General features: G+C 37.1%; 1 protein-coding gene across 1 annotated transcript in view; it reads right to left on the minus strand.

Moving 5' to 3' along the window:
* Nucleotides 1-242: 242 nt before the first annotated feature.
* The window catches only part of ARAP2 (ArfGAP with RhoGAP domain, ankyrin repeat and PH domain 2), a 183,717-nt gene continuing 168,690 nt past the window's right edge, over nucleotides 243-15,269 (minus strand). The window contains exons 31-32 of the mRNA XM_007449426.1: nucleotides 10,432-10,566; nucleotides 243-596 (exon numbers count right to left, since the gene is read on the minus strand). Coding sequence (XP_007449488.1) covers nucleotides 243-596; nucleotides 10,432-10,566 — 489 coding nt within the window. The remainder of the gene's footprint in view (nucleotides 597-10,431; nucleotides 10,567-15,269) is intronic.

The raw sequence follows: 15,269 nt of genomic DNA on the forward strand, positions 1-15,269 counted from the left end.
ACATGGTTAATATAACTGAACTGTACAGGCTTTGTTCAGAACAAAACACAGTGAATTTACACTTCTTATATATACATACATAGTTTAAAATGCTCTTTAAATGGTTAAGGATAGCTAGACAAATCTCACCAACCATGAAATATATTTTGGTTTCTCATTTGCACACATACATTGTACACAATATTTAAAAAAATAATTTGCAAGACAAGTCATTTTATTTATTTTTACACCATCTACTCAGCCTATGACTCTTTTGGAAGGGTTCTTGACCGCTGTAGAACCACACTAAGCTCTTCGATGACCTTTGGTGGTAACTTATTATTAGAGTCCAAAGTAGCTTTGCCATTCCTGTCCTCAGTCTTCCTCAATGTCTTTAAGCCTTTCTGGCCTTTCTGTTGCCCTTGAAGGACCTCAGCCTCTGTGTCCTCCAGACAGTTGAAACTCCAATGTTTTCTGGTTCGATTTCGAAGAAGTTTCTCATCCTTGTGCTCCAGGCACTGGGCCACGATGGAGGCTCTCTCCCTTAAGGTGCCATCCCCAGGCTCTTGGTCACGCTTTGCACTGAGCCGTAGCCTTTCGAGTTCTGCTTTTGCACTCTAAAAATAAAACAAAACATCTCACAGGAAAGCAAGATCTGGCACACTCTTTTTAAGAATACTCTGCACATAAAAGTTGATGCTTCTTGTATTAGAATTTATTTCTATGATTTAGGTTCTAACTTGACTTTGGTACAAGCAGCATGTCTGAATTTATAGACTGAGCTCAGAGCTACAAAATCAACTGAAATGGAGATCATGGAAATTCATTTTAACAAGCATTTAACATACCACTTCAAAGACGTCTTTCAAGTTAGTTATTCAAATTGACTCTCATTTCAAACTTGCCTCTTCCAATTCAGTGCCACTTATATGTGTCACATATTCATGCATCTGTAATTCCTACAGTGTTATACCCAAAGGATAGAGGAAAAAGGGAGTCTCTGTGGCCATGAGTCCAGGAAATGCTCTGTACTACAGATCCCTCTTTGAGCGTCACAATACATATTAGCATATTAAAGAAGCTAAGAAATATTACAGCAGAAAAATCTGACTTCTTTTTCTCTTCCCCAAATATTTGACTAGTGAAATCTTTTCCCCACATAATGCCCTATTAGAATCCCACAGAAATATATACCCATAGGTATACTTATGAAAATACTGAAAGGTATATATAGTAGTGTGTTAAAACCCACTTTTGTATCAATGGATTGAAGTACACATTCATTCAGTGAACTTTAAGTGCCTCCAGGTACCAGAAATCCATCGAGACACAACTTGCATTGGGACAGAGGTGCACTTTCCTAACTAGCGTCCAGGGTGTCTTGTGACTGGGCAAGTACTGGCATCCAGAACTCTCAAGAGATTCTCAAAGGTGACTACAACCTCATCAAATGTAAGATAAAAGAATGAACAACAGAGAAGCAAGCATCTAGTGGATATGGAGCCACAGCAAAAGGCTACCCAAAAATCTGGGTCAGGGCAGGAAGGCATAGTCATTTTTCTTTTCACAAACAAACAAGAATTGAAGGAATTCCTTCAATATTTCCCTAGTAAAAATTGCAAAGCACAGAAAGAAGAAATCCAAAGAAAATTTTTTTATTATATTACAAATGTTTGAGAGAGAGAAGATGAAATAAAAGGGGTAGTATATAATATTAAGAATGGGACTATTTTGCAGATGGCAGAGTAGTAGGACGTGAGCTCACCCCTTCTTAGGAAAATACCAAAAATCACAACTAACTGCTGAACAACCATCAACCAAAAAAAAAAAAAAAAAAACCAGAACCTACCAAAAAAGATACCTTACATCCAAAGACAAAGAAGAAGCCACAATGAGCTGGCAGGAGGGGCACAATTGTGATAAAATCAAATCCCATATCTGTCAGGTGGGTGGCCCACAAAACTGGAAAATAATTATACCACAGAAGTTATCCCATAGGAGTGGAAGTCCTGAGCTTCACATGATACTTCCCAGCCTGGAGGTCTGGCAACAGGAGGAGGAGCCCCCAGAGAATCTGGCTTTGAAGGCCAGCAGAGTTTGATCACAGGAATTCCACAGGACTGGGGGAAAAGAGAAACTCTACTCTTGGAGGGTACACACAAAGTCTCATGCACACCAGGACCCAGGGAAAAAAAAGGAATGAACTCATAAAAGACTGGGCCAGACCTACCTGCCAGTATTGGAGGGTCTCCTGCAGAGGCAGGGGCGAGGCTGTGGCTCACTGTGGGGGACAAAGACACTGGCAGCAGTAGTTCTCGGGAGTACTCATTGATGTGAGCTTTCCTGGAGGCTGCCATTTCCTCCCCAAGACCTAGCCCCACCCAATGGCCTATAGGCTCCAGTGGTGGGACGCCTCAGGCCAAACAACCAATACAGCACCACCCATCAGCAGACAGACTGCTTAAAGTCTTCCTGAGCATGGTCCTGCCCACCAGAAGGACAAGACTTAGCTTCACCCACCATTGGGCAGGAACCAGTCCCTCCCACCAAGAAGCCTGCACAAGTCCCTTAGCCTCATCTACCAGAGGGCAGACAGCGGAAGCAAGAACTACAGTCCTGCAGCCTGTGGAAATGAGATGGCAGAGGAGTATTTCCCAGATGAAGGAACAAGATGAAACACCAGAAGACCAACTAAGCGAAGCGGAGACAGGCAATCTACCAGAAAAAGAATTCAGAGTAATGATACTGCAAGATGATCCAAGATCTCAGGAAAAGAATGGAGGCACAGATTGAGAAGTTACAAGAAAAGTTTAACAAAGACCTAGAAGAACTAAAGAACAAGCAGAGATGAACAACACAATAACGGAAATGAAAAATATACTAGAAGGAATCAATAGCAGAATAGCTGAGGCAGAAAAATGGATAAGTGAGCTTCAAGACAGAATGGTGGAAATCAATGCTGCAAAACAGAATAAAGAAAAAAGAATGAAAAGAAGTGAAAACAGTCTAAGAGACCTCTGGGACAACATTAAATGCCCCAACATTCACATTACAGGAGTCCTGGAAGGAGAAGAGAGAGACAAAGGATCTGAGAAAATAATTGAAGAGATAATAGCTGAAAACCTCCCTACCATGGGAGAGGAAACGGTCACCCAAGTCCAGGAAGTGCAGAGAGTCCCAGGCAGGATAACCCCAAAAAGAACATGCCGAGACACATAGTAATCAAATTGACAAAAATTAAAGACAAACAAAGAACATTAAAAGCAACAAGGGAAAAGAGACAAATAACATACAAGGGAACTCCCCTAAGGTTAATAGCTGATTTCTCAGCAGAAACTTTACAAGCCAGAAGGGAGTGGCACAATATATTTAAAGTGATGAAAGGGAAGAACCTACAACCAAGAATACTCTATCCAGCAAGGCGCTCATTCATATTTGAGGGAGAAATCAAAAGGTTTACAGACAAGCAAAAGCTAAGAGAATTCAGCACCACCAGACCAGCTTTGCAACAAATGCTGATGGAACTTCTCAAAGCAGAAAAGAAAGGGCCACAACTAGAAACAAGAAAATTACAAATGGAAAAGCTTTCTGGTAAAGGCAAACATACAGTAAAGGTAGGAAATCATCTGCACACAGATATGATTACCAAAACCAGCAACTGTGAGACGAGGAGAGCACAAATGCAGGATATTGGAAATGCATTTGAAATGAAAAGACCAGCAACTTAAAACAGACTGCTATATCAAAACCTCATGGTAACTGAAAACTGAAAATCTACAATAGATACACTCAAAGAAAAAGGAATCCAAACACAACACTAAAGTTAGTCATCAATTCACAAGAGAACAAAAGAGGAAGGGAAGAAAAAAGAGCTGCAAAAACAAATCCAAAACAATTAACAAAATAGCAATAAGAACATATATATTGATAATTACCTTAAATCTAAATGGAATGAATGCTCCCACCAAAAACAGACTGGCTGAATGGATACAAAAACAAAACCCCTAGGGCTTCCCTGGTGGCACAGTGGTTGAGAGTCTGCCTGCCGATGTAGGGGACACGGGTTCGTGCCCTGGTCCGGGAGGATCCCACATGCCGCAAAGTGGCTGGGCCCGTGAGCCATGGCCACTGAGCCTGTGCGTCCAGAGCCTGTGTTCCGCAACAGGAGAGGCCACAACAGTGAGAGGCCTGTGTACCACAAAAAACAAACAAACAAAAAACCCCTATATATAATCTGTCTACAAGAGATGCACTTCAGATCTAGGGACACATACAGACTGAAAGTGAGGGGATGCAAAAAGGTGTTCCATGCAAATGGAAATCAAAGGAAAGCTAGAGTAGCAATACTCATATCAGACAAATAGGCTTTAGAATAAAGACTGTTACAAGAGACAAAGAAGGACACCACATAATGATCAAGGGATCAATTCAAAAAGAAGATACAACAATTGTAAATATATAAGCACCCACATAGGTGTTTCAATATATAGGGCAAATACTAATAGCCATATAACGAGAAATTGACAGTAACCAATAATAGGGATTTTAACAGCCCATTTTCATCAATGGACAGATCATCCAGACAAAAAATCAGTAAGGAAACACACTTTAAATGACACATTAGACCAGATGGACTTAATTGAGATTTATAGAGCATCCCATCCCAAAGCAGCAGAATACATATTCTTCTCATGTGCACATGGAACATTCTCCAGGCCATGTGCTGGGCCATAAAGTGAGCCTCGGTAAATTTAAGAAAATTGAAATCATCAAGCATCTTTTCTGACCACAACAATATGAGATTAGAAATCATCTCTAAGAGAAAACCCCATAAAAAACACAAACATGTCAAGGCTAAACAATATGCTATTAAACAACCAATGGATCACTGAAGAAATCAAAGAGGAAATCAGAAGATACCCAGAGACAAATGAAAATGAAAGCACAATGACCCAAAACCTATGGATGCAGCAAAAGCAGTTCTAAGAGGGAAATTCATAGCAATGTAATCTTACCTCAGGAAACAAGAAAAATTACAAATAAACAACCTAACCTTACGCTTAAAGCAACTACAGAAAGAAGAACAAAAACCCAAAGTTAGTAGAAGGAAAGAAATCATAAAGATCAGAGCAGAAATAAATGAAATAGAAATGATGAAAACAACAGAATATCAATGAAACTAAAAAGCTGGTTCTTTGAAAAAATAAAATTGATAAACCTTTAGCCACACTCATCAAGGAAAAAAGGGAGAGGGCTCAAATCAATAAAATCAGAAATGAAAAAAGAGAAGTTACAGTGATACCACAGAAATACAGATGATCATAAGAAACTACTACAAACAACTATGCTAATAAAGTGGAAAACCTGGAAGAAATGGACAAATTCTTAGAAAGGTACAATCTCCTAAGACTGAACCAGGAAGAAATAGAAAATATGAACAGATCAATCAGGAGTACTGAAATTGAAACTGTGATAAAAAAAACTCCCAACAAACAAAAGTCCAGGACCAGATGGCTTCACACGTGAATTCTATCAAACATTTAGAGAAGAGCTAACACCTATCCTTCTGAAAGTGTTCCAAAAAATTGCAGAGGAAGGAACACTCCCAAACTCATTCTATGAGGCCATCATCACCCTGGTACCAAAACCTGACAAAGATACTACAAAAAAAGAAAATTACAGGCCAATAGCACTGATGAACATAGATGCAAAAATCCTCAACAAAATACTAGCAATCTGAATCCAACAATACGTTAAAAGGATCATGCACCATGATCAAGTGGGATTCATCCCAGGGATGCAAGGATTCTTCAGTATCTGCAAATCAATCAGTGTGATACACCATATTAACAAAGTGAAGAATAAAAACCATATGATCACCTCAATACATGCAGAATAAGCTTTTGACGAAATTCAGCATCCATTTATGATAATAACTCTCCAGAAAGTGTGCATAGAGGGAACATACCTCAACATAATAAAGACCATATATGACAAACCCAAAGCTAACATTATATCCAGCAGTGAAAAGCTAAAAGCATTTCCTCTAAGGTCAGGGACAAGAGAAGGATGTTCAATTGCGCCACTTTTATTCAGCATAGCTTTGGAAGTCCTAGCCATGGCAATCAGAGAATAGAAAGAAAAAAAAGGAATGCAAATTGGAAAAGAAGAAGTAAAACTGTCACTGTTTGCAGATGATGTGATACTATACATAGAAAATCCTAAAGATGCTACCAGAAAACTACTAGAGCTCATCAATGATTCGGTAAAGTTGCAGGATACAAAATTATTACACAGAAATCTGTTGCATTTCTACACACTAACTATGAAAGATCAGAAAGAGAAATGAAAGAAACAATCTCATCAAAAAGAATAAAATACCTAGGAATAAACCTACCTAAGGACGCAGAAGACTTGTACTCTGAAAACTATAAGACACTGATGAAAGAAATCGAAGATGACACAAACAGATGGAGAGATATATCATATTCTTGCATTGTAAGAATCCACATTGTCAGAATGACTATACCTCCCAAAGCACTGCTATATTTAAAACAGATAACCAACAAGGTCCTCCTGGATAGAACAGGGAACTCTACTCAATATTCTGTAATAACCTAATGGGAAAAGAATTTGAAAAAGAATAGATACATGTACATGTATAACTGAATCACTTTGCTGTACACCTGAAACTAACACAACATTGTTAATCAACTACACTCCAATATAAAATAAAAATTTTTTTAAATACTATTTTGAAAAAAAAAAAGAATGAAACTGAGTAGCATAAACAGTGCTGTAACTAAGGATGTCTAATATAATGTTTAAAGGGCAACACCTCACCTCTTTATTTTTCTCTATAGTGCTCATCACTTTCTAATATACTAGACAAGTTACTTATATCTCTTGTGATTATCTGAATGCGCTGCTAGAAAGTTAATGCAATGCAAGGATTCTTTTGTTTGATTTGTTCATTGATGTGCAAACCTATCACAGTGCCTGCACACAGGAAGTGGTCAATAAATATTTTCTGAATAGGAAATGAAGAAAGCTTAAAAAAATTCAGATGTTTAATATTCTGTTCTATTTTCCTAAATTTCAGCAGATCAGGACATGAAATTTTGTAAGTCAAATTCAAGCTGAATAAAAACATTTTAATCAACATAAATTATAAATAATTTTGCAATTTAGAATTTTCTGATAAGCTCATGATTATACATCTCAGATAAATATTTCTTCTCTAAAACTGATAGGAAGAAATATTTAGTTATTTAGTATCTAGTTGAATTCCAAAGTTTAATTAGAATATGTTTAAGAGAGAGAGTAGTAATAGTTGCACAAACATGTGAATGTAATTAATGTACTATGCACTTATAATGGTTAAAATGGAAAATTTTATGTGTATTTTATCACAGTACAAAAAAGTATGAGAGATTAGTAAAAACTATGGCTATTTAGCAAAGGAATGTGACTGGGAGTTTATAAATATGAATCTTACTAAAAAGTTTCACATGACATCTATTACGGAATATCAAGGATCAATATAGAGTGGTTTTATATATTATACAGTTCTCATTACTTTTCAGTTATCAGCAGAAAGACTTTGGGATGCTCTTAGATGCAGAATTTAGAGGCCAAATATTCATACATGTAATGCTGAAATTTCAAGTAAAACTATGATATTAGCCTAAATGACATAACCTTATACAAAGGTGGGGAGGCATGATGAAGTGAACCGGTAGAAATCAAGAAGAGATGGTAGTGAGTGCTTTGCATGAACAATATGGTGTGTGGAGTGCCTTTGCATGTTGTGGGGAAAGAAAGCCAAGGCATCAGTACTGTGGAAAGAAGGGCATCATTTATGTGCTGCACTATCCTTAAGGTCTTAATAATTTAAAAAGAAAGACTGATAAGGTATGAAATTAGGAGAGTAAAAGGTAGGCTGGTCCAGACGATGCCAGTTTGTGTTAGAGGGCATTTAGAGAAAACTGTTTGTTTAAATGGAAATGAAGATCTGAAATGGAGTGTGTCTCCCAGCAGAGAGAACACCCCCCTATGAAGTAAGGGCTTTTATTATCCCTAGGAGCTTACAGATAAAAGCTGAGCACAATGAACACGATGAAGTAGGTACCTAAGAGAAAGTAGGAGGGCCGTAGGTAGCATCTAGCTTGTACATTCTTATGCACTATTTGCCTCTTCATGTATGATTTCCTTTGTCAACAACTTACTTCCTCTGGCTTATTCACTAGCTCACTACTAATTTACTCAATAAATTTTGGAAGTCACTTCCTCCAGGAAGCCTTCCCTGCCTGGAGGAGGTATTCTCATACAAGTTTCTACTGAACCTTATGAAAGCAAGACAGCTCACGGAATGGGAAGTCACCAAATTCACCAATCTGTCAACAACCTGTTTGAAAAGCAATGCTTCTTGAATATATCTGTTGATATGACTATATATATATATATATATATATATATATATATATATTTTTTTTTTTTTTTTTTTTGCTGTACGTGGGCCTCTCACTGTTGTGGCCTCTCCCATTGCAGAGCACAGGCTCCGGACATGCAGGCTCAGCAGCCATGGCTCACGGGCCCAGCTGCTCCGCGGCATGTGGGATCCTCCTGGACCGGGGCACAAACCCGTGTCCCCTGCATTGGCAGGCGGACTCTCAACCACTGCGCCACCAGGGCAGCCCGATATTACTATATTTTTTTCTTATGAATCTAGTCTTAGTAATACTTTGTCATTTTATTAATATATTTTCTTATGTATTTACATAAATCTAATTCAATAACAAATATTTTATTGCTTCATATGAAAACTTGCAATTCTAATTTTGTCTTAATTCTTAAGAATTAAATTTTAAAATTTGTTGAATTACCACATTTACTAAATTTACAAAACAGCTTGGTTTAGTTTACTAACAAATTTTCTAGCAATTAATATTCCACAAAATTGCTTTTGAAGCCTTTAACGATTTTGTTACAGTTTTTGTACAGTTTTCTGGTCTCAAGTATGCTAAAAAATAATTGTCTCTGAAATTCTGGATTTGGGATTTAGTAAGAAATTATTATATATTCAATCATCACCTCAGTTCTGTACTGGATACTGGTTAATGTATTTTGATCCTAATTATTTTTTGCTTTGCTCCATAATCAATCCTGAGGCACTGTCAGGAGAAGCTGGAGTCACAGTAGGACATATCTACTCCCTATGTTTCTGTTTCTGTGTTCCCTAATCTGGGTTCTTGGGAAACATGACTCTTAAAATTTTAAGATCCCAGATTAGCTGAGGAATCCATAGTTCTGCAAAGCAGTTTATTAGGAAGAAAAACCTGTAAGCACAGAATGGCAGGAGGGACAAGCTCCTGAGTTCTTGCTGTCTTATTGCTCCTTTTGATCACAGCAGCACATAAGGATTGAACAGGCAACAAAGGGAATAAACCATTATTTCAAAGCTTTTATCTTCTGGAGAAGAAGCATATTATAGTGAGCTAAATGTTCAAGGAAAGACAGTCATGGAAAAACATTTTTAAAACATCTGATCACTAAATTAAAATGGCTTTTGTCTTTCAAAAGTTATTCCTGTTACACCTGAAACTAACACAATGTTGTAAATCAACTATACTCCAGTAAAATTAAAAAAAAAAAAAAAAAGTTATTCCTGTTTGGAAAGCAAGGAACTCACACAGCTTAATGGCCCAACCTAGGCTCCAAGAAGAAATAACAGTATCTTTTACATGCTTTTCTTTTTGCTTTGAGGGACTCATTTAAGGCCTTGAAACGCACATTAGTTGCAAATTGTCTAATGAGTTTTGAGTGCAAACAGCCTATGTCTTTTTCCTAAATCAAGACTGATGCTACTTATGGTCACCCTGCCCTTCAAGGTGAGAAGGAAAGCACACAGTTTTCATGAAAGATGCCAAATCTTCTTTATTGATGCTCAGGGGTCATCTTGCAGTTCCTTATATTAACTCAGACACCCCATTGGTTCCCAGCTTCTGAAATTTGATTGTGTTACTGGAAAGTCTAGTTACCATGGCTCCAGACATTCTGCCATGGGCTCATTCTAAGGAGGTTAGAAGTGAACTTGTAAGGCTAATTTGAGACTGTGATTTTTATCACCAGAACTTCTATATACATATTTAACATTCTTGGCCACTTCAGGAATAAAAAAAAAAAAAGTGGTATTGTACATATTTAATTGAGTGGTCAATGACATTATTAAAATTGATCATTTAAGAGAAGTTAATAAAATGTAAAACTTCAGAGAGTGGCATAGGGTTATTCATAAAGTTTTCTTGATGGATGTTATTTTTACTGTGCTTTTCAAAGTGCTTATTACTGTGCTTTTGAAACCAATGAAGTAATTAATGCATTTAATCACATTAAGACATAAGAAAACAAATGCTATGATTAATATAAAAACAAATGAAGTCCTAACCTTACCTCAATATCTCTCCAGGCTTGGGTTGCATTTTTCTCATGCTGGATGGGAATCAGAGGCAAACCTCCAATTTTGGGAGTTTTGGTTATAGAACGTTTTCGTTCCTTTCCAGCTGGTGGCCATATATCACTTTCATGCTGTGGAAACACAATTTCTTGCTGTGGGTGTGTGATTTTATTATGTGGTACACCAAATTATATAGTCACTTGGCTCCTTTCTCATATATCCAAGTCAGATGATCTGCTTTCCATGAGAAGGCTGTTTGTAATTATGATGTTCACTCTGATGGTAGCACCGCTTGAGGATGTAAAACTCTTAAGTGAAATGAGCTTTGAGGTCTCAGTTCAATTTCTAAACTTCAAATACATACCTTCTGTACTACTTATCCAACCAAAAGGGGAAAAATATTTAAGGAAACCGGCAAATCTCTTTGTGGAAGAAAAATAATATACGTGTCTACATTTTTAGGCCCTGTAATCAAAGCAACTGTACATTCATTTTCCCTTACCACCAAAGACAACTTTAGTGTCAAAATAATTTGACATTATATATACCCCAAGTCAACCTAAGGCATGGCTATTGGAAAAATTATCTTTATTTTATGACCTTTTGAAAAATGTTACTTTTTCATCTAATTGAATTCCAAAGAAACGTTACCTTGTACACAGACATTTATACTGAAAATCATTGTACAACAGAGAGTGGCACACATTTGTTCTCAAACTATTGACTACATATTCTGGGCACTGAGCAATTATAGATATGACTGGAGAAATGGTAATTTTGCAAAGGGGAGAAATATCCATAGGTTAAAAATATAAGCTCTTGGATGATAAATCCTTAAGATATGCATATAAAAGAAAAATCTTTAAAGAATTTTTCTATTCTTCAGGGTAGATAAACTTTTCAGAAGTTGGGAAAAACAAACTGATTTTCAGACAACAACCTGTGAAAGAAATACAGAATACCAACTACACACAATGAGACGTTTACAGATGTTATGATGAAATGAAAACCATTTGGTAAACTATATAGCTAAATGCCTACTCATTCTTTTCCTCTACTCTTAAGAATGAACAGATTCTTATGTTGCAATTAGTAGTTTAACGTCGTGTTTTATAGCAAAGAACTAATTTCAACAAATGTTGACTATATACTCACTATAAAATAGCAGCTAAGTTATACTGAGGGGCAGACTGCTTGACTTTGTGCTTATCAATATACAGATATTATCTCATTTAATCCTCAATGATCCTACAGTGCAGGTCCTATTATTACTAGATTTAGTGCATAGGCATCAGATCTACCCTTGGATTTCAGTGAAGTGCTTACTTTGGTTCAGCAAATCTACAATGGTAAATTATACAATATTTCAATCAGAGAGAAAGTTACAAGCTTCATATTATTATTTTTATGTCATGGTCTTAAACTTGTTAAAAAATACTTTGATATTACATAATTGGGATGTTCCCAACATGTAAAGCTGGGAGATTACTGGCTGGGAAGGAATTAGGTAATCCTATGAATTATGCCTACACTTTTACTCACTGATGTATAATATATGTGTTAAACGGTATTTTGAGGAATCTAAAAGCAAATGTAGTTTTCAAACACATTTTTTTTTTCTGACATGATATACAATGCTGTGAATACCAGCTAATTAGTTCTCACTGGATTGATCCAAGAGGTATTTTTCCTAGTAACAGAAATCTTTAGGTCTAAGTAATATGTTCTGATAACATTTATAGTTATGTATAAGTGACTTCAAAAGTCATACTGCATGGAGCATATAGCTGAGGATCATACTCTCATTATTATAACCAGTGATCACATCGCCAAATCTTCATTTCTGCATCTGACTTTCTTTTTCAAGTTTTTTCCCCACAGCTTTATTGAGGTATAATTGACAAAACTGTAAGATATTTAAAGTGTACAACGTGATCATTTGATACATGCATACATTGTGAAAGGATTCCCCCCATCGAGTTAATCAACATATCTATCATCTCACATATTTAACCTTTCTGGGTTTCTTCTGGTGAGAACATTTAAGTTCTACTCTCTTAGCAAATTTAAATTATATAATACAGTGTTATGAACTATAGTCACCATGTCATCTATTAGATCCTCAGACCTTATTCATCTTATATCTGAAAGTATGTACCCTTTTACCAAGCTCTCACTATTTCCCCCACAGCCCCTGGCAACCAACTGTTCCATTCTGTTTCTATGAGTTTGATTTTTATATGGGATACCATGCAGTAATTGTCTTTGGCTTAATTCACCTAGCAAAATGCCCTCCAGGTTCATCCATGTTGTTCCAAATGACAGATTTCCTTTTTTAGGGCTGAACAATATTCCATTGTATACATGTTTGTATATATGTATGTGTGTGTATATACACACACACTACACACATCTTCTTTATCCATTCATCCATCAATAGACACTTAAGGTTGTTTCCATACCTTGCCTATGGTGAATAATCCCGCAATAAACATGGTTCTGCCTCTCACTTTCTGACCTTGACATCTTTCCAGGTAACCTAGTTTAGTTTCATTAACCCTAAATATTCTTTAGACTCCTTGAGACCTTCAGTCCATTCTCCACCACCATTCTACTTTTCACATTTTTTCCCACTTCCTTCACAGTCTGGCTTAGATTTCATGGTCAATCAGTACACTCACCTCCTTATAAATAAGATCAAGTCCTGTGTTGCTTCTCCTTCGATCACACTTGCCTGGCAAAGCTCCAAGCCTAGTTAAACCCAATTATACTTACTCCATGGGTGCCTCCAAATTGATGGAGGGGAAATAAAAAATAGAAAATCAATCTGGAGATTCATCTCACTTTAAATTTACCCTTAAATTTCAAGTGAGCACTTAGCCTTCCCTTTATATTCTAGTATAGTACAACTGGCTCCCTCACTCTCTGAAGGTAATATCTCATCTTTTATTCTGCCCCTACACTTCTAATATCCACCCCTGATTCACATGTGGTGACCTCACTGATTTAATTGAAAAATTATTAGTAATCATCCAATAATTTCATTTTCCCACCATGAAATGTACCAGTCTCTCTGCATCTATAGCCATATAAACAAGGCTCCCTTCTCTTCCAATAAGTATTTACTCTGATTATAAATAACTCTGCCCCAATCATATCTATAATCACTCAGTGGGCCAGAATATATAATCAATAATATGAGAACAAATGTGCCCCACATTCTGTTGTACAATGATTTTTTTTCACAATGCTGAACACATGCACTTGCTCACATTGCTTCCTGTTGGCTCAGGGCCTCTGATGGTTTCATATTCTATCCTATAATTCCTTGATAGAATTCTCTACACGTATCACCTGGTTTTCCTCCTTCCTCCAAGCTTCTTATTTCTTTTGCTCAATTTTTCGCTTCTGTTTGACCTTTAACATTTGGAATGTCCTAGGGCTTATTTGTCTGTCTTCTCTTTCTCTCTCTCTCCCTATAGCCTCCCCTCTCCAATTTTGTGTTCTAATTCTCTCTCATTCATACAGTCTCTCTCTCATCTCACCCTATCCTCCCATGGCCTTTCAATACAATCCAAATGCTGACTTCCACAGAATTTACATTTCGGCCCCAAACTTTTGCCTGAGTTTTTGGTCTATACACCTAAACTGCTGCTCATCATATCCCCTTGTATGTCTAATAGGCATCTCAAATTTCATGTGGCCAAAACAGAACTCTCAATTTTCTTCTGCATCTCTGATAATGACACCTACATTCATCAGCTGCCCAAGGCCAAACAAACAACTAGGACTCTTCCTTGATTTCTACTCCTCTCAAACTGCTATAGCTGATCAATCTGTAAGCTTTACTGCCTCTCCCTTCAAATACTCCTGGATCTGAATATGTCTTACCAGACCCACTGTTACTACCGAAGTCTGAGCTGCCATCTTCTTCCACAGAGCTGTTGTTCCTGCTTCCATCTTTGACCTTCTACAGCGCAGTTCAACAAAGGAACCAAAGTTATTATTTTCCAATAATATAAGCTGATTATATCTTTCCCTTGTTTCTCACTGAAACTCCTAAACTGGGACTACATCATCTGTCCCCTGCCTTCCTCATCTCTTACATCCTGTCTCAGATAGGCCTTCATGATAGTCATTGAATAAGTCAAGATTATAACATGTCAGGACCCTGCTGACCCCTAACCCTGCCCTGGAATGCTCTGCCTGTCCTGCATACCTGGCTCCCTCATTTCAAACAGGTCTCAGCACGCCTTTCAGATACTCAGAAAGGTATTCCCTGAGAATCTTTCTCAATTAATGTCCTCCTTATATCAGTCACACTGGCTTTCCTTTCCCTAGCTTATTTTATTTATTGTTTTATCACACTAATATCTATTTGAAATTTTATCAGATTATCCTCTATACTATTTCAGAAATACTAATTGAGCATGTACTTTGTAAGATGTATTGGGTTCTGTGATGCAGATATATAATTAGTTCTAATAAGACTGACAAGGTCCTTCCTCTCATGGAGTTTACATTTTAGTAGGAAAGACAGACATAAACCTAAAGACACAAATGCTTTTTAATTAGTATGACAGTGTTAAAGTACAGAATGCTAAGGGTTCCTACAGCCTGAAGGTCTAATTGGTCTGAAGGTCAGGGAAGGTTTCTCTGAGAATGTGACATGTAAGCTGAAGACTTTTGAAGCAGGGGTAAGGATGGGGATGAATATTAGAAAAGTATTCAGGGCACCAGAAAGAATGCATTGTAAGGGGCACTCACTGTTGGATTTTGTGTGTGTGTGTGTGTGTGTGTGTGTGTGTGTGTGTGTGTGTGTGTGTGTGTGTGT

Source organism: Lipotes vexillifer, unplaced genomic scaffold (genome assembly GCF_000442215.2).
Source record: "Lipotes vexillifer unplaced genomic scaffold, Lipotes_vexillifer_v1.1 scaffold153, whole genome shotgun sequence".
Classification (NCBI taxonomy): Eukaryota; Metazoa; Chordata; class Mammalia; order Artiodactyla; family Lipotidae; genus Lipotes; species Lipotes vexillifer.